At 38.0% G+C, this 22,082-nt stretch overlaps 2 protein-coding genes and 1 pseudogene across 3 annotated transcripts; 1 reads left to right on the plus strand and 2 right to left on the minus strand.

Annotated features, from left to right (window-relative positions):
• Window positions 1–923: 923 nt before the first annotated feature.
• On the minus strand, window positions 924–11,735 carry LOC122567406 (major antigen-like). Of its 2 annotated transcripts, none has more exons than XM_043725855.1 (7): window positions 10,779–11,735; window positions 6,726–9,593; window positions 4,500–6,369; window positions 3,863–3,976; window positions 3,082–3,272; window positions 2,454–2,498; window positions 924–1,515 (listed from the first exon to the last, which is right to left on the minus strand). In XM_043725855.1, exons 1-7 carry the CDS (start codon window positions 11,280–11,282, stop codon window positions 1,186–1,188), a joined length of 5,922 nt encoding a protein of 1,973 aa, XP_043581790.1. In that variant the 5' UTR covers window positions 11,283–11,735; the 3' UTR covers window positions 924–1,185. The 2 variants fall into 2 exon arrangements, 1 of the variants encoding a protein (XP_043581790.1); XR_006316762.1 differs by having other exon boundaries at window positions 1,387–1,515; window positions 2,298–2,498.
• A 3,843-nt stretch (window positions 11,736–15,578) lies between these two features.
• LOC122567888 (sporulation-specific protein 15-like) lies at window positions 15,579–20,488 on the plus strand. Its single transcript, XM_043727013.1, has 2 exons — window positions 15,579–19,522; window positions 19,840–20,488. The coding sequence occupies exons 1-2, from the start codon at window positions 15,579–15,581 to the stop codon at window positions 20,486–20,488; spliced, it is 4,593 nt and encodes a 1,530-aa protein (XP_043582948.1).
• LOC122567889 lies at window positions 19,610–21,880 on the minus strand (annotated as a pseudogene).
• Between the last annotated feature and the right edge of the window lie 202 nt (window positions 21,881–22,082).

Consider the following 22,082-nt stretch of genomic DNA (forward strand, 5'->3'; position numbering starts at 1 on the left):
AACATACACTCGTCGTCAAAGAGATAGCCCAGATGTGCTATCTTCAATTTCTCAATGACGCATGTAAAGTTTTTCGTCTGTAACGTATAATATTAAAACATTGATATGAGCTCAGAATATGTGGTTCGTTGAAAATAATTAAAAATATTATGAGGTTTAGTGTGTAACAAAAAAAAAAAAAATTGTTTTACTCTAAGAACGAAATGATAGCACACACTGTTAGTATGTTTAGAAATTGCTCAGTAGTTTATGATCTATCAACGAGTAAAGATAACGGTGCAATATTATATAAATTTGTAAGTACAGGACGCGAAAAAATATTAAACGAATCTGAAAAAGAGCAAATTCTTGAACTAAAATAGCAACAGTTATCAGTTAGCAAAAATATCGAAAGTAATAAGAAGAAGTCGTAAAGTAACAGAGAATTTCTTGAAAAATGTTGAAGATTATGGCAAAAAGAAAAGTACTGGTCGGCCGTCATCGTTATCCGATCGTGATAAGCGAGCAATTTACCGTGTAGCTTCCAACTCGCAGTTAACAACGAAGCAAATAATGGAAAAATGTAGCGTTAGTAGCATGGAATGACGTGGATTTGGGTATGGTCGTTGTCACACAAGCAAGGCCACCCTCTGTTCTGTTCTCACATGTAACTCAATTTTGTTTCATTAATTACTGATATTTTGGATTATGCTTACCTGAAATGTAATTACAAAGCAACTTTTTTTTTTTTTTTTTTAATTTAAAATTGCATTCAACTGCCAGAATTATGATTAAATTACAATACATTGTTCGCATTCTTATGAATATCAAGGCCCCCTTTCTATTTCGTCGGGCAATTTTCATTTTTAACCCATTGAACAATTAGAGATTATCACGGAACTAACGTGAAAACAACAAATCACACAAGAAAGTTCGAATATTAATTTTGTGGCGACATACTTTTTATTTACATATACTTACATCGGCTGAACTTACTGAATAAGAAACAGACGTATCATGGATAGCACAATTTCAGGACCTATATTGATCTTGTACGGTCTTGTACGATCTGTTGATCTTATAGTTCACTATGCATTCGTTAAATTCATTAGCTTCGACAACCGAGGGAATATAATTCTTCTCATCCGTGGAATATCTTGGAGAAAACGATCGTCGAACGATGAACGAGGTTAAAGGAAAACCGGATTACGGTGAATCGTCCATGCTATGCTGAAGGTTCAAATTGCGTTTTCTCTCAATGTTCATCCGATCGGAGATTCGAATCAAGTTAGCCTGCTCGTTTTGAAGAGCCCTCCTCAGTTCCTGAAGCTTCCAGCCTGCCTCCATTTGCTTCTCCGCTATCTGTTTCTGCAAAGCAGCTATACGCTGGTTCAAAATATTATAATCCGCCTTTGACGGAGTCGCTGGTTCATAACCATCGCACGGCACCGCTCCCCTGCTGTCCTGGTGCACCATGTCCAATGTCAATTGGCAAATCTTATCGTGAAGCTCAGCTAACTGTGTCAATGTCAACGACTGCAAAGAAAAAGAACAAAGGAAGAGATTGGAAAATATTTACGTAATGTCGTAAATATTTCGTTTTTTTTTTTTATGGACATAACTAAAAGATTTTCATCACAGAGAATAGATTCAATTGATAAAGCTGACAATTATCGTTACATTTCATACGAATGTAATTTGTTTAAAGTTATATTATTTAAATTTTTACTTGAATTTGAAGATACATTTAGGACATTCGATTTAATAGAACGACGAATGTAGGACATTTATTAATTTCTGGAGTACGGAATGATGTTATTAGATGTATCAAGTTTATTCACTTAGTAAGTAAGATTCACATGCGGTAACCAGCGTCGGTAATACAATATTATATCGATATTACATAATTCAATAACGCACCAATATTCGTATACGTCAAAAAATATTTCTACCTATCTATATGTTCTAAACATTTCTATATATATATATATGAATAAAGCGCTTTTTAAATTATTTTTCATTATAGAAATTCTTGATAATGCTAGAGAATCGATTCTTAATAACTGATGATACGAAAGATGTAATCAATACCAATAAATTTGCAGGTAAAATGGGAAACAAAAAATTCAAATTTCTCTTACGAGAAATTACGCGTGAATTATTAACGTTTATGTTATAATTTATTACGTTTGTTGGGGATTCGAATTTAGAACCATTTCACGCGAAAGCTTATGACGATACATTTTTAAATGGGAGCTATTTTGTCAAAGATTTGAATCATCTATCCATCTATCTATCTGTAAATATGTTTCTCTCACCTTTCATTAAGGAAATCTTTTTCGCATAAAAATTGTAGCTAGTGCCAAGTCCCGATTAACATAGAGTCATTCGGCCATTAGAAATATACAAAAATAAAATTCCAATGGTATGTAAATTCTGCTAGTATATCTAATGGATCTCGTCTTCGGACTTACGTTTAGCCAGCTGTCAGGATCGAAAATGCCCTCGCCGGGTTTAGCCTGTGCGTTACATTAAAATAATAAATGATCGTATTTAATACATATACATATAAATATGAGTTTTTCCGTAAAGCTACGTCTAATTGATAATAAATACTGTTATTAAGTGTCTTTATTATTAAGAATCATATTTTATTTAAATATTTAAATATACTATAAATATTTATGCTCTTATACATTTTTAAGTATTAGGGAAAAAGACCAAAAAATAGATATTATTAGGCAGACTATTTCAATAAAACGAATATACCTGATTATGATAGAAGAAATGTAAAGTCGTTTATCATTTATCAATAGTCACAGTTTTTTATACTTAAAAGCTTTAAAATAATAACATAACATTTCATTTAGTGTTCTTACCTTTATTAGTTGTCAAAATAGTTTTAAACGGAAGAAATTTCGAAAACTGATTCAGTAGGAAATTATTCAAAAACACAGAAACAATCACTTGATACGTTATCAATAAATCAATCAATTGCCTTGTTGAATACGTTACATGTTGGTCTTTCGAAATAAACGACTTAAAATATTTCAAATATAAAGCTTCTTTAATATACCTATCTATCGCATATGTTATACATACTCCAAGATTTGTTATTTCCTGTTCCGTTTGATAGATATCATTAGATAAATCGTGAGATTTCTTCAACAGATCTGCAATGTCTTTCCTTAATACTGGATCAATTTCTGCCTCTTCTTCCGGCCTGTCCGCCATTTTCGGTTCTGTAGCTTTACCTTCCAAATATCTAATATAATTCCGAATCCGCAGCACACCTATTTTAAATGTTACAAAATTTACTTAATTTTACGCTTTATAATTTAACGTACAAATTAGGAATACAATATACTTTAAGAACTAAGGATCTAATAGGTTGTGACTACTATGAATACTATCAAATGTAAATCGTTAAAATTATAGAAACTCTAAAACGTTGGAACGAGGAGAATTATTCGTAGTATGTATAATAATATATAAACATTAGGTATTTATAAATATTTATAATAAAATTTAAAATTTACAAGTAAATTTAATTCGATACGATTTACGATACACGCCATTGAGAGGTATTAATACAAATACGGTTTATTTCAATTATATAGTCATACTTTTGTGTGAGCTACTGACAATGAGATCTTTATAAATAATTGTAGAATCGGCAAAGTGTTTAAGATTGTAAGCTCGTTTAGATTAAGATCAGGAATTGCACCAAATAAAAATTCTAAATAGTCGTATTCAGTAGCATTCGTTAATAACAGTTGCTTTAATCATGAATTTGCGGTTGTAACAAGCAATAAAACGATAAAAATCAGTCTTCGGAACTTTCGCCGTTCTTTATTCCTAAAAAAGTTAATGTAATTTTTACCTTCATTCTGTTTTTTAAATTTCTTCCCCAATAATTCATTCGCCTTTATGAAATCACCGCAGTCATCCAAAATATCTTTGTCCATCTCCGTTTCCTTGGGCTCCACCTTTTTCACTACACAAAATTCATTTCATTAAAAATACTTTATATATATATTTCGTTTCGTAAAAAGGAAATATCTAATATACATAGTGTTACGACCGTTCGCGGAGAGACGCGATGTCGAGAAAGCGCGTCAACGAGAGTCGTAAATTCCCGTTACGATTGTACAATCGACGCCACGAAAATGTTCGATGCCCTATTTCGTTTAGGATAATAGAGGTGATTGAATTTAATTATAACGCTGAGGTAACAGGTTATAATTCACTCTTTATTCAACAACTTGTAGACAAGATGATAACGCTCGTTGCGTATACATATATATATGTATATATATTATATATGTATGTTATATATGTATGTTATATATATATATGTATATATATTAGTTGAGTTGATCAAAAGTAGATACAGAGAATGAAGAGATGTTGACTGAGTTAAAAAAGTGAACCCAGAGTTGCAGAGTTGTTGAACTAAAGATCAAGCACTTGCCCTTCTAATTTGGATTCCAAACAAATTGAAAGGATAATTATCATACCTTCTTTCAATTTTGCATTTTCTCTTTCCAGCTTTCCCAATTCCTTGCGCAGCCTTTCTCTCTCCTCTTGGCAATCGAATAACTGGCTTTTCAGTTTCTCATTCCCATCTTTTAACTCGTCATTCTCTTTCTTCAATTTATCCAGATCCGTGGCCAACGCAGTATCGCGTTCTTTGTGCCTATTCTTCTCATCCCTTAGTTTACCTAATTCCGACCGCAATTCACCATAATCGCTTTTCAATTTATCCAAATCGGCTTTTAATTTATTCGCTTCGTTCTTCGCCTTGTTTAAATCGTCCTGCAGTTTTGCATTTTGCGACTTCAAATCTGTCAATCCATTACGCAATCTTTCGTTCTCCGCTTGACAATCGGCTAACTCGCCCTTCAGATTCGCACTCTCTTTCCTTATTTTCCCTAATTCTTTCTCCAATTCTGCGTTCCGTTCTCTCTGACTATCTCTCTCCTCCTTCAGGTCAGCTAATTCAGACCTTGATTTGTCGTAATCGCTTTTTAATTTGTCCAAATCATTTCTTAACCTATTCGATTCCTCTATGGCGTCATTTAAATTGTTTTGCAGTTCTGCATTCTCTGATTTCAATCTATCTAGCTCTGGCCTCAGCCTATCCACTTCTTTCTTAGCATCTTCTAATTGTTTCTTCAAAGGTTCGAGCTCGTTCACTGTGTTCTCGAGATCAGCTATTTTGTTATTCAAGTCGTCGTTTTCTTTCTCTAGATCGTTCAGCTGTTTCTCCGCTTCTGCCAATTTGTTTTTCGTCCCAGTTAACTCCGCCGCCAATTTCGCATTGTCGTTCTTTAGATTCGCGTTTTCGTTCTTCAGATTCGCGTTTTCGTTTCCCAGCTTCGCATTATCCTCCTTCAGAGTTTCTAATTGCCCGTTCAACTTGGTTAATTCCACATTCACCTTTTCGTTCTCGTTCCTCAGCTTATCGTTTTCGCTGCGAACCTTATCCAACGCCGCTTTTAGAGCGGTCAGCTCATCCTTCATGTCGGCCAATTCCTTCTTGGCCGCATCTTTCGTGGCCATCTGCTCTTCTAGCTCGGTTGTACGATTGTTTAGCTGTTCGCGGAAACGATACAGTTCGTTGACCAATTCTTTTTTCTCGTCTAACAAATCGGATAGCTCACTTTCCAGCAACTTTATCCTTGCTTCCGCGTCCGCGAGCGCCTTCTTCAGCTTATCCATCTCGTTCTTTATACGATCGTTTCCCTTTGTTAGTTCATCCAACTCATTTTTCACTTCGTTTAATTGCTTTTTCAGTCTATCGTTCTCAGTTTGGCAATTTTGAAGATCCGCCCTCAATTTTTCCGCAGCTGCCTCCTCTGCATTCAAGTTTGACCTCAATCTATCGATCTCTGCTTTCTGTCCATCGCCTTCTCCTTTCAGCCTAGTATACTCGTCTTCGAAATTTTTCCTATCTTGCAGAAGGTTCACGTTCTCCTCTTTAAGAGAATCTAAATCAGCCTTCAACTTATTATATTCGTCCTTTAAACTTTTCAACGGATCCAATTGAGACTTTAAAGCGTTATTGGCATCTCTTAATACAGAAACCTCTTCTTTGCACTTCTCCAGTTCATTTTTTGTTACCGCGAGCTGCCTTCCCAGCTCCTCTATTTCATTTCTGTATCTGTTGCTGTCAGTTCTCAATTTTTCTAGTTCCTTTTTCAAGGCATTCAGTTCCTCCTTCATGGCCGTGATTTCTGAATCACCCTTATCTCTGGCCGATTTTTCTGCTTCGAACGCTTTTCCCTGTTGCTCGAGTTGAGACGTTAAACCGACAAGCTTCTTGTCAAGCTCGCCCTTCTCAATCTTCAGGCGGTACATCTCTGCTTCTAGTGCTTTCTTCGAAGCCTGTTTTAGATATCAACTAATCAACTTTAGGAACATTGAAAATGATACAACAAGCAGTAGCCGTAGATTAATGGATGTTTCAATTCTTTTCAATTAATTTACAATTGATAAACAAAGAAGACATTTCTCGTATGAAAGATACAAATATTTATAATGAAAATTTACGCTAAAACATTTAAATCGATGCTAAAATACCTGAAATACTTGATAAATTTATGTACATTACGTATATACGTATGTATAATTTATTCTATTTAATAGGAAAATTTAATAATATATTATAATAAAAATATATACCAAGATAGAAATACGCATTTTGTACGCTAATACTTTACTTATAAATCAACACAATTTACCTGGCATTCGAGCAAATCTTTCAAGGCTTTCTCAAGATCAGCTTTCGATTTATCAATGTCCAACTGAAGTTTGCAGTTCTCCATTTTCCAATGATCTATGTCTGCTTCCAGTTTAGCAATTTTTTCTTTTGATTCATCGATTAATCTCTTCAGATCAGCAATCTCTCGTTTCAGATCCGCACATTCCGCTTTCAAATTCGACAGATCATGATCCATATTTAATAACTTGGCTTTTAGACTTTGATTTTCCTGTTTCAAAGTGTCATTTTCTGCCCTAGCATTGACCAGGTTCCCACTTAGATCGTGCACCTGATCCTCCAGTATCTTCAGATCGTTCTGCATCTTTTCATTGTCAGCCGTTTCTCGGGCCAATTTTGCTTTGAAATCGTTGGCCTCGTTCTCCAAACTCGTCAAATCGTCACGCAATTTATCATTTTCACTGTGCAAACGGGAGATCAGCGGCTCCAGAGATCGAATTTTCTCCTCAGCTCTGTCGAGATTAGCCTTTAATTTATTCAATTCGTCGTTCGATGACTGCAATTGTTCCCGTGATTTTCCAAGTTCGTCCTTTAATTTGTCATTCTCTTCCTTGCACGAGTTTATCTCTCCTTTCAGCTTCTCATTTTCAGCTTCCAGGTGAGCCTTCTCCGCTCTGAATTTTTCGTTTTCCATCTTACAGTCGCTCAATTGCTTGCTCAATCGATCTCTTTCGTCTTTCAAAAGAGAATTCTCGTTCTTCAGATTATTTAACTCCGCCGACAGACTGTCCCCCTCGCCCCTCATTCCCTGAATTTCAGACTTCAAACCGCTGTTTTCAGTTCTCAGCTGATCCATCTCGCCGACACACTTATCCAGTCCGTTTTTCAAAGAACCTATCTCAGATTTCAATTGATCCATATCCTCCAAGGCTTTTTCCAATTCACGTCTCAAACGATCGACTTCACCAAGTAAATCCTCATTTTCCGACTTCAATTTATCAAATGCCACTAATTTTCCTTCCAATTCCGCGTTTTTTGCTTTCAGATTGGCGATTTCCTTCGTTAAGCGATCATCAAGTCCGTGAATATCAGACTTGAAAGCTTGATTCTCCGATTTAAGCTGGTCGCTCTCAGTTCTCAGCTTTTCCATCTCGTCCACGCACTTATCGAGTGCGTTTTTCAGAGATGCTGCTTCGGATTTCAATCGATCGACTTCTTCCCAGGCTTTTGCCAATTCCTGTTTCAAACGATCTACTTCATCAAGCAAATCAACATTTTCTAGTCTCATTTTATCCAATTCACTTAACTTTTCTTCCAATTCGGACATTTTCGCTTTTAAATCGTCATTGTCTTTCATTAAGCGATCGGTAATTGCCTGCATCTCAGACTTCAAGGTTTCGTTCTGTATTTTCAGCTCGCCATTTTCGACTCTCAGCTTTTGCATCTCGCCCACACAATTATCGAGTCCATCCTTCAAGGAACCTATTTCGGATTTCAATTGATCAATGTCCTCCAACGCTTTTTCTAATTCTTTTCTCAAACGATCTACTTCAGCCAGTAAATCTGTATTTATTCCCTTTAACTTATCCAACTCCTCCAACTTTCCTTCCAATTCTATTATTTTAGATTTCAAATCATCATTTTCCTTCGTTAAGCGATTATTTTCGAACTTGCAGTTCTCTGCTTGTTCTTGCAGCTTTGCAAGTTCCAGTATCTTATCCTTATCCGTCGCTTTTAACGCGTCACCAGCGGCCTTTAGTTCCTCCGCTTGCCTTCTGGAATCCTCAAGGTCATCCCTTAACGCCCTCATATCCCGTTTCAGTGAATCGTTCTCGAGATTGATCCCATCGAGGCTCCTCTGTAGCTCGTCCCTCTGTAGTTTCAGTTTATTAACTTCTTTACCAGCTTCGTCCAATTTGCCTGTCAGACTCTCGTTCTCCGCCATCGCTTGTTCCAGCTGCTTTTTCACACCGTTATTCTCGTTCAACAACGCATCCCGTTCTTGCTCCGCCTTGGCCAATTCATCCTCCAGTTTGTTGATCTCTGCTTGCAAATTGTCCAAAGCCTGCTTCATGCTATCGTGGTCGTTCCTTAGCTGGTTATTCAAATTGTCCAGCTCCTTCGTCCTTTTCATCAGATCATCGTTCTCGTTCTCCAGCTGCTCTAACCGAGCCCTCAACTTTTCCCTCTCGCCGACCGATGCTTCTAACGTTTCGCGAAGCTCGCCGTTCTCCTTCCTTTCGGCATCGATCTGACCTTTCAGATCGAATATCTCCCTCTCTAACAATTCAATCTCATCTCGATTTCTCTCCAGTTCCTTCTCCAATGCGGTCCTGGCCGCCCTTTCATCCTCCAGTCGTCCAATGAACGCCTCCACCTGTTTCCTTGCCTCGTCCAGTTCGTTCGACAAATTTTCCTTGTCTCGCCTTAAAGTGTCCACCTCACTTTCCAGATTCGCTATTATCGCTTTCGCGGCTGCAAAATCCTCTTCGAAGCCGTGTAGCTTTTCCGAAATTGCGTTTTTCTCCAGACAGCACTGTTCCAGCTTCGCGTTTAACATCTTACACTCTTCCAACTCATTCTTCAGTTTGGTTATCTCAGCTTTCAAATCATCGATCTCGTCATTTGCCTCATCCAGTTTTGACTGTAATTCGGCCGTCTTATCCTTGTACTCCTTCTCCAAGTTGTTCCTCTGCTCCAGTAAATCTATTATCTGATCGTCTCTATCCTTCAGTGATTCTCGCAGTTTGTTTAGTTCGTTCAGTAATTCAGTTCTCTCTGATTTCAGATCATGTAACTCTGATTTCAGGTTCTCCGCTTCGGATTTCAGAGAAGATAGCCCCAACAAGTCTATTTCTGATTGTCTTAGGTTGTTCAGTAGTCCTGCGATCTAAAAAAAGAGCTACAGTTTTTTATATGTCTTTTAATTGGTATCATGGTTTCGGTTGATATCATATTTTCCAATCTCATTAAAAATACATATATATGTCAGTTTCTCTTATAATTATGATTAGGGGCGTGTAACGAATTGGCTCATTTGGCTCAGACATTGTTATTATGCAATAGAGAAGACATTTACTAGTACCGATATGTTTATCACAGAATTTGACAAGTAACCGTGGTAATTCGAGATGCTAATGGCAATGATCTTAGGTTCAATAACGAATCCGCGGTCAACGGGATAGCAAAGGTACTTTCCTTCCGAGTCTAAGCCCCGGACTCTTTGTCATAAACGTAAAGTATTCACTGATCGTAAAGACGCTATGTAATTCGCCGATGAGATCGCCCGACAGAATGTTCCTCTCCGTCACGGTGATGCTGCAAAGGAAAACTATGATGGGGTGTGTCTAAGGGTACACGGGATCGTCGGATTCGTCGAGGAAAACCTTCGTTCGGAAAGTGAGGAAAATGGACGTTGCTGTTAATTGGTTAATTTCTACGTTGGTGGTTGAAGAACGATGCTAACCGCTCTTGAGGGAAGGTTGCTAGCGGGAAGCGTCGTTCGTGAGAAAAGCAAATTTCCCGTATCTTCCCGTAGTAGGTGATAGATTTAGGGACTAGTTAGGGTAAAGACTGTTTGTCCGTTTGAAGGACCTTAGCCAACTAAATCCTGAGATTTATAGCGGGTCCTCAGGCTAACTGAACATATACCGTGGATACGTATCGACATCTGGTAATCATCTTGGCCGAAGAATAGGGTCTGCGTGTGGCGTGCCACGGGACAGAAACCGTTTGAATGTTTACTGTCGCGTGCCCAAAAATCATCGTCACGAATTCAAGCGAAGACTAAAAACTGGTATTAATCATTGAACATTCTGGATGCTCGGTCTAATTTCTACGAACATTGGCTTGAGTTTGTCACGAAAAAGTTGTTTTGACAGGAATGAGTACAGAGAACAGATCGTTTAATGGCCATTTACATTAAACGATTGCCTCTAAAATCGAAATACACCGTTAGAAAAAGAAACACAAGGTTTCTGAATGAAATAGAGAGAGGAAGGTTCGTCATCTAAAAACTTATTTGGAATCGCCGGCTGACGTTAACTTCAAGTTTAGAACCATCGAGATGTAATACCTTGTCATCTTTCCTCCTAAGTTCCTCCTTCATGGCTTCTATCTGTTCCTCTAAACCTTTTCGACTGATCATCGATTCCAGTTCTTTGTTCAGTGCATCGATCTGCTCGTCTCTTTGTCCTAACTGCTTTCTTAGATCAGCCACGGTATCCTCGCAGCTGTTCAGCTTATCCAATAAATCTGAAATGTCAATATACTCCGGCACTGTAGTTGTCTCGGCCGTTTGCAATATCGTTTCTGGCGTTTCCTTTCCTTCGAGATCAACCAATGCACCGCGCAAGTCTGTCACTTGAGCAAGAAGACGTTCGTTTTCCAAACGCAGATCATCGCAGCTCTTCGAAAGATCCACCAAGGTTTCGATCGATTTCTCCACAACTTTGGAAATCTGTTGTTCAGCCGCTTCACCTTTCATAAGATCGCGCAGCTTTGCCCTTAAACGATATATCGCGGGGCAGCTGATGTCCTCCTCGGTCTGCGCCAGCTTCAACCTCAAATCCGATATCATGTCTCGCAATCTGTCAGGGCAAGAAAATTTCTTTGACACCTTGCTGCAACTGAGGCCATAAAAAATTTTCAAATTTTCAAAAATTTTCGTTTCATGGATAGTTCTGGCAGACGAGATACATCGAAGTCATAAAATTAATCAGGTTTGGAAATACAAAACATTTTGATGGATAAAATAGAATTTTAAAAGGCCTAAGAGGAAATAAGCAACTCTTGTTTTATCAGGAATGTAAGTTTGCAGACTCGGTTTAGTTAAAATTTACTATAAATTACGTATGTCGAATATTAATGTCTAAAATAAAAATATGAAATTCCATTATCGTAACGTTAGTATATAACCAGAATGTTGGTGTGATTCCCTCAGGTGAATGTAAATTTGCAAGAAACGCTATGACGTATGTTTCTGCAGTCGTAGATTTATTTGAGCAAAGTTTATTTAAGCAATCGACCAAACGTCCACATACATATGGACAATAACGTATATCGTTCTGCTACCAACGATTCATCGTTGGGATAGCGGAAACGATTAAACGAGGTCTACGAAGCGGAGAAAGTAGCGGAGCAGTACTCTTTCTTTTCAAGCGCGAAACCCTCTCTGAGATATCTTATCTTCTCTCTGAGAAAGTGGATCGTGGCGTCGGGATCGTCACAGCAATCTCGCTCGGCGAGAGTTTCCTCAAGATCCCTCGCTTTATCTTGCAGCACCGCGTTTGCATTTTTCAGCCTTTCGATTTCTTCTCGGGAGTGCACTAACAGCGGATCGGGCTTCAATATCTCATCCGCATTTACACCTATACGAAAACATCTAATCTTTAGAAACATTCGGAACAGTGCACGTGTACGATATACTGTTCAAAGAAAGCGGTCTAAATTTTAAAGAAAGTCCCTGATGCTAGAAAGCTCCAGTCTACATTCGGAAACAATCTTCGGTTTGTATTACCATTACGGAATTTACTGGTAAAACGGCTGAATACATATAGTACTATGTCGTAAAGTGAATAATTTTCTTTTTTTCTTCTTTTTTATTCAATACTTTATTTATTGGACAATTTGTCCAATTTGGACATTTGGTAGAATTTTTTTAGCTGTTTGATTATCATGTGGGTGGCTACCCCCAGCGGGGTACCATCTTCGTGTTTGTTAGGTTATATCCTTTGTGATATCTGCTGGGTGTTTCCTTTTCGGTCTTCTTCCTATGCATGTTGCGGTAAAGTGAATAATGTAGCGAGAGTTTCGTGTATTATGGGAATAGTACAGGAAAGGTGCTAGTGAGAAAATGAAGATTACAGAGATAAGATAAAGTTCAAATTTATTGGCATATTTAATATAACATAGTTAAAAGCAGAAACAATCTATCCAATCCAAAAGTGTAAGCTTTATAGCAATGGGTGAGAAATCCATAACGCTACCTTCTCGTCGGCAACTAAATAGAACGTGACAAAAGACACTTGTTCGCAAACTAATGCTATTGAACGAGACGATCAGTGTGTATGTAATTTCTGCCGTTTCGCTCTTTATAGTACTAATTGCGTGGAACATTACTCCTTTCGACTTGTATCAAACGACTAACTCGTAAGGGAGGAGAAACGCAATCACAAAGGTATCCGTACAGAATTCCAATTAATCAATTTCGCACAAGCTAACTACTAGACGAATCATAGAGAGAGAGAGAGATAATAAGAAGGAGAGATTCAGAAAGGAGAAAAGAAGAGGAGAAGGGGATTATCTACGAAATATCATACATCGATACCGAATGATTGGAGGGCTTGTTTCAAAGACCTATTTTCGCTCTCGAGTTGAAGTCTTTCCATTCGCCACTTTTTCATCTGACACTTCATTACAGTGAGCTTCTTCAGGGCAAACGAGAGGTCGTAGATTTCTGCTTCTTTGTCGCTGAATGGATCGTAATTGCAGCAACAGCACGGCTCGTGCGGTGGATCGATCGATTCTTGCGACGATGCCTCGCATCCGCATCGGCAAATCTCCATTATTCGAATAATCTTTTAAAATGTTCCGTAATTAGAAACCGCTTGCCTCTCAGCATAAGACAAGAATTTTAACATCGATTCGTAGCTGTAAGAAGGAAACGACCTTAAAGCTTAGAGGCCGAGCGAACTGATTTTAGAAATTCAGACTTGATAGTAAAGGAACATTATACAATAATAATATCGACCAAAGAACAGAATGATTGTACCCTAATATTTTCTATTCCTACTTGTAGATCCGTTAAATCATATTTTACAGGTTATCCGAACGTAACTATTTTCCTGCTGTGTGTTCTTTCCTCCCTGTCACCGTGCCGGTGTCGCCGAATCACCGATATAAGTGAATTATGATCGTAAACCAATTACAGGCAGTTGGACGCATCTAAGCGCGAAACTAGCCTCCAGCACCAGGTCAAACAATACATTTAGCCTAGATATACGAGGTTGACATGATGTACTTTCACGCGGCAGTCACACTTTTGCTTTTGCACACTTTTCACAACCGCGGTCATCGATGAAGATCGATAATCTGATTTAACGTCAGACTGGTCTGTTTTATTGGGCCACGTAATAAATTCCTTTATATTTCGACGACACGACACTTTGGTAGATACAATTTTCATACATAATACATGTATGTATTATTTAACGTGTTTCCATAAATATTCAGAGCGCACCATAGGACCATAATTAAATTTTTCACAATAAATAAATAAAACCATTATACTTTAAATTTAATAATCGATGTACATGCATAGTACACTGCATATATATATATATATATATATATATATATATATATATCATGTATGTATCATGCGATGTACAAAATATTCAGCAAAAAAGAAAACGTTTATGGATATTTTAAATGTACACGATCAAATTGGTTGTAATATTCTGTTAATTTGTATGATTCGCTGCTTTGCATAACGGCATAGACGGATATTACAGAAATACCAACTTTCGGACACACCTTCAATTATATACACCCAGCAGATCTCGCAAAGGATATAACCTAACAAACACGAAGATGGTACCCCGCTGGGGGTAGCCACCCACATGATAATCAAACAGCTAAAAAATTCTACCAAATGTCCAAATCGGACAAATTGTGAATGTAAAGTATTTAAAAAAAAAAAAAAAAAAAAAAAAAAAAAAAAAAAAACCTTCAATTATGCACAATGACGATGCAGTTGCTATGTTGGTTACAGAAAATTTTGTAGATGTTAGAAAATGCAATGGAACCATGTTCATAATTACGTTTAACCTACTTGTGTATATAAAATGTCGAAATTAATAGAGAATATTCTAAAAAATATAAATATTCGATATATATTTATTCTTTTAAATCCCTGCTGTCTTTTAGGTATATGTATCAACAAATCCTTCTGTTTTCAATTTTATGAACACATTTGTATTAACAATAATACCAAGGCATAGTTATATTTATCATCGACAAATTACATAGTCTATCTCTCATCGTTCTAATCGTTTTATAAGTTCAAGTTCATCTTTAAAAAAGAAATATACGATTAGTACAATTCTACAACAAATAGCTCTGTAATCGATATTAGGAAAAAAAAAAAAAGAGTATGTCAGTCAAAATATTAATTTCGACTAAACAAAAAACGATATGTGACGGCAACTATTTCTATGACACGATTAAAAATGTCAAATGAATTTTCAACGACGTAACCACAAATTTTTAGACAAAAGTCCCGTAAAAATCCCGTGAAATGCTGTAAAAAAAAAAGAAAGAATAAAAATTTTATGTACCTATACAGATGCAGAAAATCTGAGAACTGTGTTTAATCACTCCTTAAACAATTTGCATTCAATATATAGTAAGTCATTTATTTATTTATTTACAAAAATTACGCTGTAACTTACATGCATGTATACTGTACATTATTTAGGTCTACAAGTTTAGATATGTACTTGAATTATGAAAATAAGTGAGTCAGTAATAACAATTACAGTAATCAAATATCAAAGTAGGAAAATATCAAATACAGATTCAATATACAAATTAAGTTATAGTTACATGTATGTTATATGTATCATTTGCAAATTTCTCATTAATCAATATTCCTGTTAATTCTTCCACTTGACTATGTAAACAAAATCTACATAGAGGTATTTTTGCATCACTTTCAGCACCGTCAATTCTCAATCGAGCAAAACTCGGCCAACGAATATAACTCTGACGCAACTGGATCGCGATCAGCACACCGACTCGGAAATTTCAGTTAAAATTAAACGAAGCGAGCATTTCGGTTTCACTTACATGGTAGGCAGACGAGTATCTAACAATGACGGACGCACGTCTTGACAATTATCTATCGATCGAGGTAAGAAATAACGATAACGCGTTCAAAGAGAAGACGAGAATAGCACAAGTCGCAGCTACCACACTATGTAAAATGAATAGCATAATGAAACAGATGAGAAACTGGCGGGACGACCGTATGAAATTACGATCCAACATTTGGCGGTTAAAGCTAGCTTTACGAGTCGCTGCAAGAGACACGGACGACACTTTGCACGCTGTCCGATTGATCGAACATCAAAGAGCAGAAATCAAACGGCTAGAGACGGTGAATAAAGATTTGATGAAAGAAATCGCTGATATTAAGTCTGCTCTGCTAAATGGAGACTACGTTACGCGGGAAACCGCTTGGAAATCCGATGACAAGCTCGTGGAAGTTAAACAGGAATACTTAGTCGAGAGAGAACGTTTGAACAACGAGATTCGATATCTGAAAAGTCGGTTGAACGAGGTGGAAGGGGGTCACGAACACAGTTCCGAAGTGGAACACTTAAAATGCAAGCTGAAGCACTTCATGATGGTCGACTACACTATGGAAATTATATTCACCGATATAGTTAACAAAGTCGCCGAGACAATAGCGAATCTATCCGAGGAACTTGTGAATGTAAACGATCGTTTGCACAAGTCGCAAACGAGAAACGATAATTTGTACGTCGAGATCGATAAACTGAAAGCCGTGATAAGATACAGAAATGGTAATCTCATGGATTATCGGAAGAGAATTGTTGAGCTGGATAATCTAACGAAACGTTTGATGACAGAATTAAATAGATTCAAAGTTAATGACGGCAATAATTCCTGGAACATTGACTCGAATAGTCCGAATAATCTTAATAATATCGAACGACTGGCAAAAGATTTAAGAAACAAGCTAGAAAACGACCATGAGTCACTGCTTGCTGGTGGCGATCCGGATTGCTTAAAATATATACAGAAAATCATCGAATTGAGCGTTAATTTAAAGCAACTGCACATCGGATTTGCAAAATTTAGCGACCAACTTAATCCATTATCTCTAGGCAAAGTGAAAATGAAATCCAACGAGTATTTGAAACAACTTGCAACATTGGATTCGACTTTAAAGGAAATCGACGTCGAAATTGATAAGTTAAAGAATAATCATATAAAGAATCATTGTAGAATTGGCGGCAGCGACGGTCTAGGATATTTAATTAAAATAGAAGAACTCGAGACGATCATCGAGAAGACACGGTCGACCATGAATGGATTGAATCGTCGCGCGGAAGGAAATTCAAACGAATCGAAAGACCTTGAAGAATTAGAAAATTTCGTCGGTAGAGTGTGTCACGAGATTAAGCAGTTAGAAGTGATCGTCGTGTCCAGCGATCGTCCAAGTACATTCAAGAGAATCGATCAGTTGGAGGGTTTGATCGTTCGATTAAAGTCGGAACTGAATGAGAAAGACGCCCATATAGACGTTCTTGACCAGCAATTGTTCGGTACTGAAAATCTGTTGGAACGAAAAAGAAAAGAATTGGAGCATACACAGGAAAAGATCGTCATGATAGCGGAAGAGAACAAAATTTCAAAGTTGAGAATGAAGATGATGGAGGAGAAAGCGTTGCAACTCCAGCGTGATCAGGAGGATTCGAGAAAGGAGCTGGTACAACTACAAAAGGTGGAACGCGAAGCGAGCTTAACGAGAAAAAAGTTACAAAATCTTCAGAGCGATAAGGAAAGATTGTTAAAGGAAATGGGAAAAATTCGCGACGCCGTACAAAAGAAAAGCGAGGAGGCAAGGAGCGTTCTTATCGAGAGAAACACGATGGAGAAAGCATTAAACGCCGAGATCACGGACTTGACACGGAACCTTCAGATTACTTTGAAGGAAAATAAAAGATTAAAAGAAAATGAAAATGCAAAGCGCTCGGAAGAAGCGATGGAGAGAATGAACGCTGAATTACAACAACTGAAGGTGGACTTGGCAATTTCGAATGAAAATTTCGATAATGCGAATCGCGAAATCGCCGATTTGAAAATTAAATTGCACCATTTTTCCGATGCTAAAACAAGACTGGAAACGAACATTTTTCATTTAGAGTCGAAAAAAGAGGTGCTCGTGTATCAACTAGGCGCAGAAAAAGCTACCGCCGATGAACGACTGAAAGAGTTCACCAACTTGAAATCCGATTACAACGAATTAGACATCAAAAGGGCGAATCTCGAGAAAGAAAAGGAACAATTAAACGCGAATTTGACGAATATAAAGATCGAAAAGGAGCTACTAGAAAAATCCGTAAATCACGTTCGCGCCAAATGTACCATGCTTGAGGACAAGATTGTTAAGTATGAATGTGAACGCGACAGTCTACTCGAAGAAATCAGAAACTGTAGAACGAGCAACGAACATTTAAGTAACAAATTGGAAGCTACGCAAACAGTATCGAACAGGACCGGGGGCAAAATAAAACAACTAGAATTTGAAAACTCGAAACTGCACGACGATTTAAACGAACTGACTTTAAAGAAAATTAGCTTCGAAGACCGCGTGCAAACACTTCTGTTAGAAAAGAATCAACTCGCAACACGTATCAACGAACTAGACAAGAACAATGTCACGCTAAACAATCTACTGCACCAAGTTAAAACGGTGAATGAACAACATTCTATTGTCGAGTTAAACAAATTAAAAGCGGACTATAGTAAAATGAGATCGGAAAACATGACTCTACAAACTACCCTCGATGAGGTAAGACAAAACAACGAAACGTTGAGGAAAGCAACCGAGGAACTGAACTTGAGACTGAATGAAACTCACAGCGAATGCAAGATATTGGAGAACCAACTACAAATTTTAGAGCTGATGAACGCCACATTGAAAAAGGAAAAACAATTGTTGGAACAGGAGTATACGACCAGTTTACGATCGAAAATCTCCAATATAGAAAAAGAGGGAACAGTGGCGTACAGCGAGTCGATTTTTAGCCAACAAAATGAACAAATCGCGGAGGAGCGTGCAACGAGAAAAGCTGTCAATAGCAAATCTGGTAAACGCTTGAATGACAAAATAAAATTAATGGAAGCAAAAGAGGAGCTAAAGAAAGTGATTGTAGAAAACGAATCGTTACGATTCGAGGTATTAAACTTGAGGAGTCAGAACTTTGAAGTTAAAATGCAATTGGCTTGCACGAAGGACCAGCTTCGAAAGCAGAAGACTGAATTAGTAGAGAACGAAACGGATGGAATCGTGTTTAAACCTATCTCGAACAAGCTAGAAATCGTGAATCTTTATTATAAAGAGGTCAATAGTTACTTGAGCCATGATATGAATAATGTAAGTGCAGTAACACGTATCGGTCAGTCAAGTATATGCCCTTACGACAGGTCGGCAACGGAACAAGCCGGAACGCAATTCGAGAAATTAATGGAAATTGCGAACAAACTAAAAGTGCAGAACATTGCCCTAAAAATGGAGATAAATTCTCTAAGATGCAGCTTGGTTGTTAATTTCACGAAAGACGAGAAAAGGAAGGAAGAGCTGCGAATCGCGACTGAAGAAATTCAAGCATTAAAAACGGAATTGACGACACGGAGGGACGAAAAACAGTCTTTATGGGTTCGCCTGGATACAGCGAATTCGAAATTGGATCGGTTAGAATCTGAGAAAGCTGCTTTGAAAAATGAGCTATGTGCCTTAAGGGAAATCAATTCCGGTCTCAAACACAAAACAAGCGAACTACACTGCGCTTATCAAAAGTTGAAGGAGAAGAGCGTAGAATTCGAGGGCTGTATCATGAGAGCGATTAATAAAATAAAGAGATATTATACGATGAGTGCGGATAATCTGGACAATCAAAGTGATTTGACGGATCTTTTGAAAAAGTATATCTCCAGCGAAGAAATTTTATATTCAATCGAACAGAGAATAAACATAGAAGATACATACAAGAATTCTGAGATGATGTAATTCGATAAAATTATTTCGTTAGTTATAATAAAATAAATTGACAGAGTATGTACGTAACTACGTATAAAGAAGACAAATTGTAATATAGAGCCTTTTTTTTTATTTTTAGACAATTTTTCTATAACAAGTGAGCTAATTAAGTTAAATATGTATTTTAATATAATATTTGTAAGGGAAATTTGGTTCAATCCAGAAAGCACAGCACTTTATTTACTGCCACGTTAGGGCTAGGTTAGGATTAGTTTAGCATGATCGGGGAAGCTGTCGAGATGGTATCGCAGATAAAGTAGGTAAAGGGTCTCATCGTCGACAGCCAGTGGACGTCCGGGCCGCACTTTGACTCCCAAGTCCCGAAGGTGTCGGCGGCGGTCAACGCTTTGCGCGGTCCGCTGCCGAACATCGGCGGGGCGGAAGTCGCGGTGCGCCGACTATACGAATGTGTCGTTCAGTCCCGAGCGTTGTGTCGCCGCAGCATTCTGCTCTTAAGGAAGCTGTACAGAGTGACCGCCATCAGAATCGTCAGGGGATACCGAACGGTGTCCGCGTCTCCTCCCTGGGAGCTCCAGGCGTTGGCACTTAGGCGGAAATATAGCCGCCTGAGAGCACCGGACCCGGGGGCTGATGCGGCCAAACAGGCGGCCCGAGACGTTCGGGGGACCGCCGAGGAAGAGACGTGGGACCGATGGCGGTCTCAGCTGATCAGCGAGGAAAGCGAACATCGAAGTGTGGAGACGGTCCTCCCTAGCTGGGAAGCTTGGAGGAGGCGCGGTGGCCTCCCGTTGACTTACAGGATGACTCAGATGCTCACGGGACACGGCGTGTTCGGCGAATACCTGATGAAGATCTGGCGCGAGGCGACGGAAATCTGTCACCACTGTGAAGAGGGCAGGGACACGGCGCAGCACACGTTGGAATTTTGTCCGACGTGGGAGCTGCCCCCTGCTACACCCTGCGTCTCGTAATAGGCGAGAGATTCGCCCCATCGGCGATCGTGCAGACGATGGTGTGAGCGGGCAACAGGAGTACGAGACTGTCCGCTCCTATTGCGAGCAAGTTATGCTGGTAAAGGAGCGGGCAGAAAGGAAGGGTAACGCATCTATGTAGAGTAACTCGGACAACGACTAGCAGGCGCTAGGGGCAATGGCCTCCCTTAACGCCACAGTTAATCAGTTAGGTAGTTTACAGAATTGGCTCAGCGAGAGGTTGCGGGGAGTGCACCGGCAGTAATTCGCAAGAGGTCCCGGAGCACTCCTGTCAAACGCGTAGGTAGGCCATCGTGGAGTTTTAGCGTCTTCCCCAGAATCCAGCGGAGTGTCCATGAGGATTTCTCCACGTATAAAAAAAAAAAAAGAAAAAGAAGATTAGAGTTAGTTTAGGGTATTTGTTACCACTACAAGCGACCTACACCGGGCACACGTCATCGAAAGCGTTATCAATACTTGCTAATTACAAACAGATTATTGTATACGCTTCTTTTGTACCTCTCATCTAACATATTCGTTCATTGCTCATTCCTTTTTCATACTGTTTTAATTTAATATCCGTTTATCCTTTTTCCATATTTAAATAATAAAACGAAACAAGGAAATTTACCTTTGCATTTAGAAATTGATTTTACACCGATAGATCTGACATTACATAATATGTATTGTATAAATACTAATATCTAATCGAATCGCTTTGATTCATTAATACATATATCTTCCCAAATCATAAAATCCAGTTGAAATCCAAACAATACCTTATTATTTGTTTTGAAGACTTGTATCTTTGCATCTGTTTCTCTGTAATATTGAAATATATATCTTATGAGCATCATATGAATCATCATATCATATAATCATGTGAATGGCTTTCATATTATTGCTCGTAAAATATGTATTTCAATATTGTAGTAGGTTTCAAGAAGTAATGATTAATACCTACATAATTATAAAACTGTGGTCTGTTTACTAGTAATTGTTCTTTGTTTATAGCTTTTGTTTCATTTAAAAAATAAGATAAATTATCTTGCGCTTTTATGTTTGTACCACTACGTCGAACATCATCAAAAAGCATTACTGTCTGTTCTTGTTCACGTGGAGTTATAGTTACTACATTGGCAGAAATATCTACACTTTTGTCACCCCTCCACACTTCGAGCAATGTCTCAGAATTATAGAATGGATATAAAGTATAAACAAGCAACCATAGACATTGATCAGAATACTCAGAAGTATTAGTTTGACTTAACACTTGATGATATCAACAAAGAATTAAGCTGAACGTTACCTATACAGGAGAAATGTTAATAAATAAGTTAATATGCAGTAATAATACAAATTATAACTTACAATCAATGAGAAATGCACCATGCTACTGCTTTTCAGTATCTACTGATGCTTCCTCGAATCTGCTTGACTTTATAGCAACTCACTTTAAATACCAATGTGAAAATTCATATCGATTGATTATATGTACTGAATTTCAAGGTCTCCAACATCTATCCAACATCTTAGGACTATACCTCTAACATTCATTTAATGCCAACTCCAAGGTCATTGCATAGAAAAAATA

Source organism: Bombus pyrosoma, linkage group LG5 (assembly GCF_014825855.1).
Source record: "Bombus pyrosoma isolate SC7728 linkage group LG5, ASM1482585v1, whole genome shotgun sequence".
NCBI classification, from domain to species: domain Eukaryota; kingdom Metazoa; phylum Arthropoda; class Insecta; order Hymenoptera; family Apidae; genus Bombus; species Bombus pyrosoma.

What these genes read in the sequence shown, in the direction of transcription:
- LOC122567406 (XM_043725855.1), bottom strand. Translation starts at nt 11,282, where the DNA reads ATGATATCGGATTTGAGGTTGAAGCTGGCGCAGACCGAGGAGGACATC. An exon ending in ATTTAAAAAACAGAATGAAG is followed by an intron (nt 3,273 to 3,862) that starts GTAAAAATTACA and finishes CATTTAAAATAG; the next exon opens with GTGTGCTGCGGATTCGGAAT. An exon ending in ATCCTGACAGCTGGCTAAAC is followed by an intron (nt 1,516 to 2,453) that starts GTAAGTCCGAAG and finishes TTTTCTTTGCAG; the next exon opens with TCGTTGACATTGACACAGTT.
- LOC122567888 (XM_043727013.1), top strand. Translation starts at nt 15,579, where the DNA reads ATGACGGACGCACGTCTTGACAATTATCTATCGATCGAGGTAAGAAAT. An exon ending in TACAAGAATTCTGAGATGAT is followed by an intron (nt 19,523 to 19,839) that starts GTAATTCGATAA and finishes CATCGTCGACAG; the next exon opens with CCAGTGGACGTCCGGGCCGC.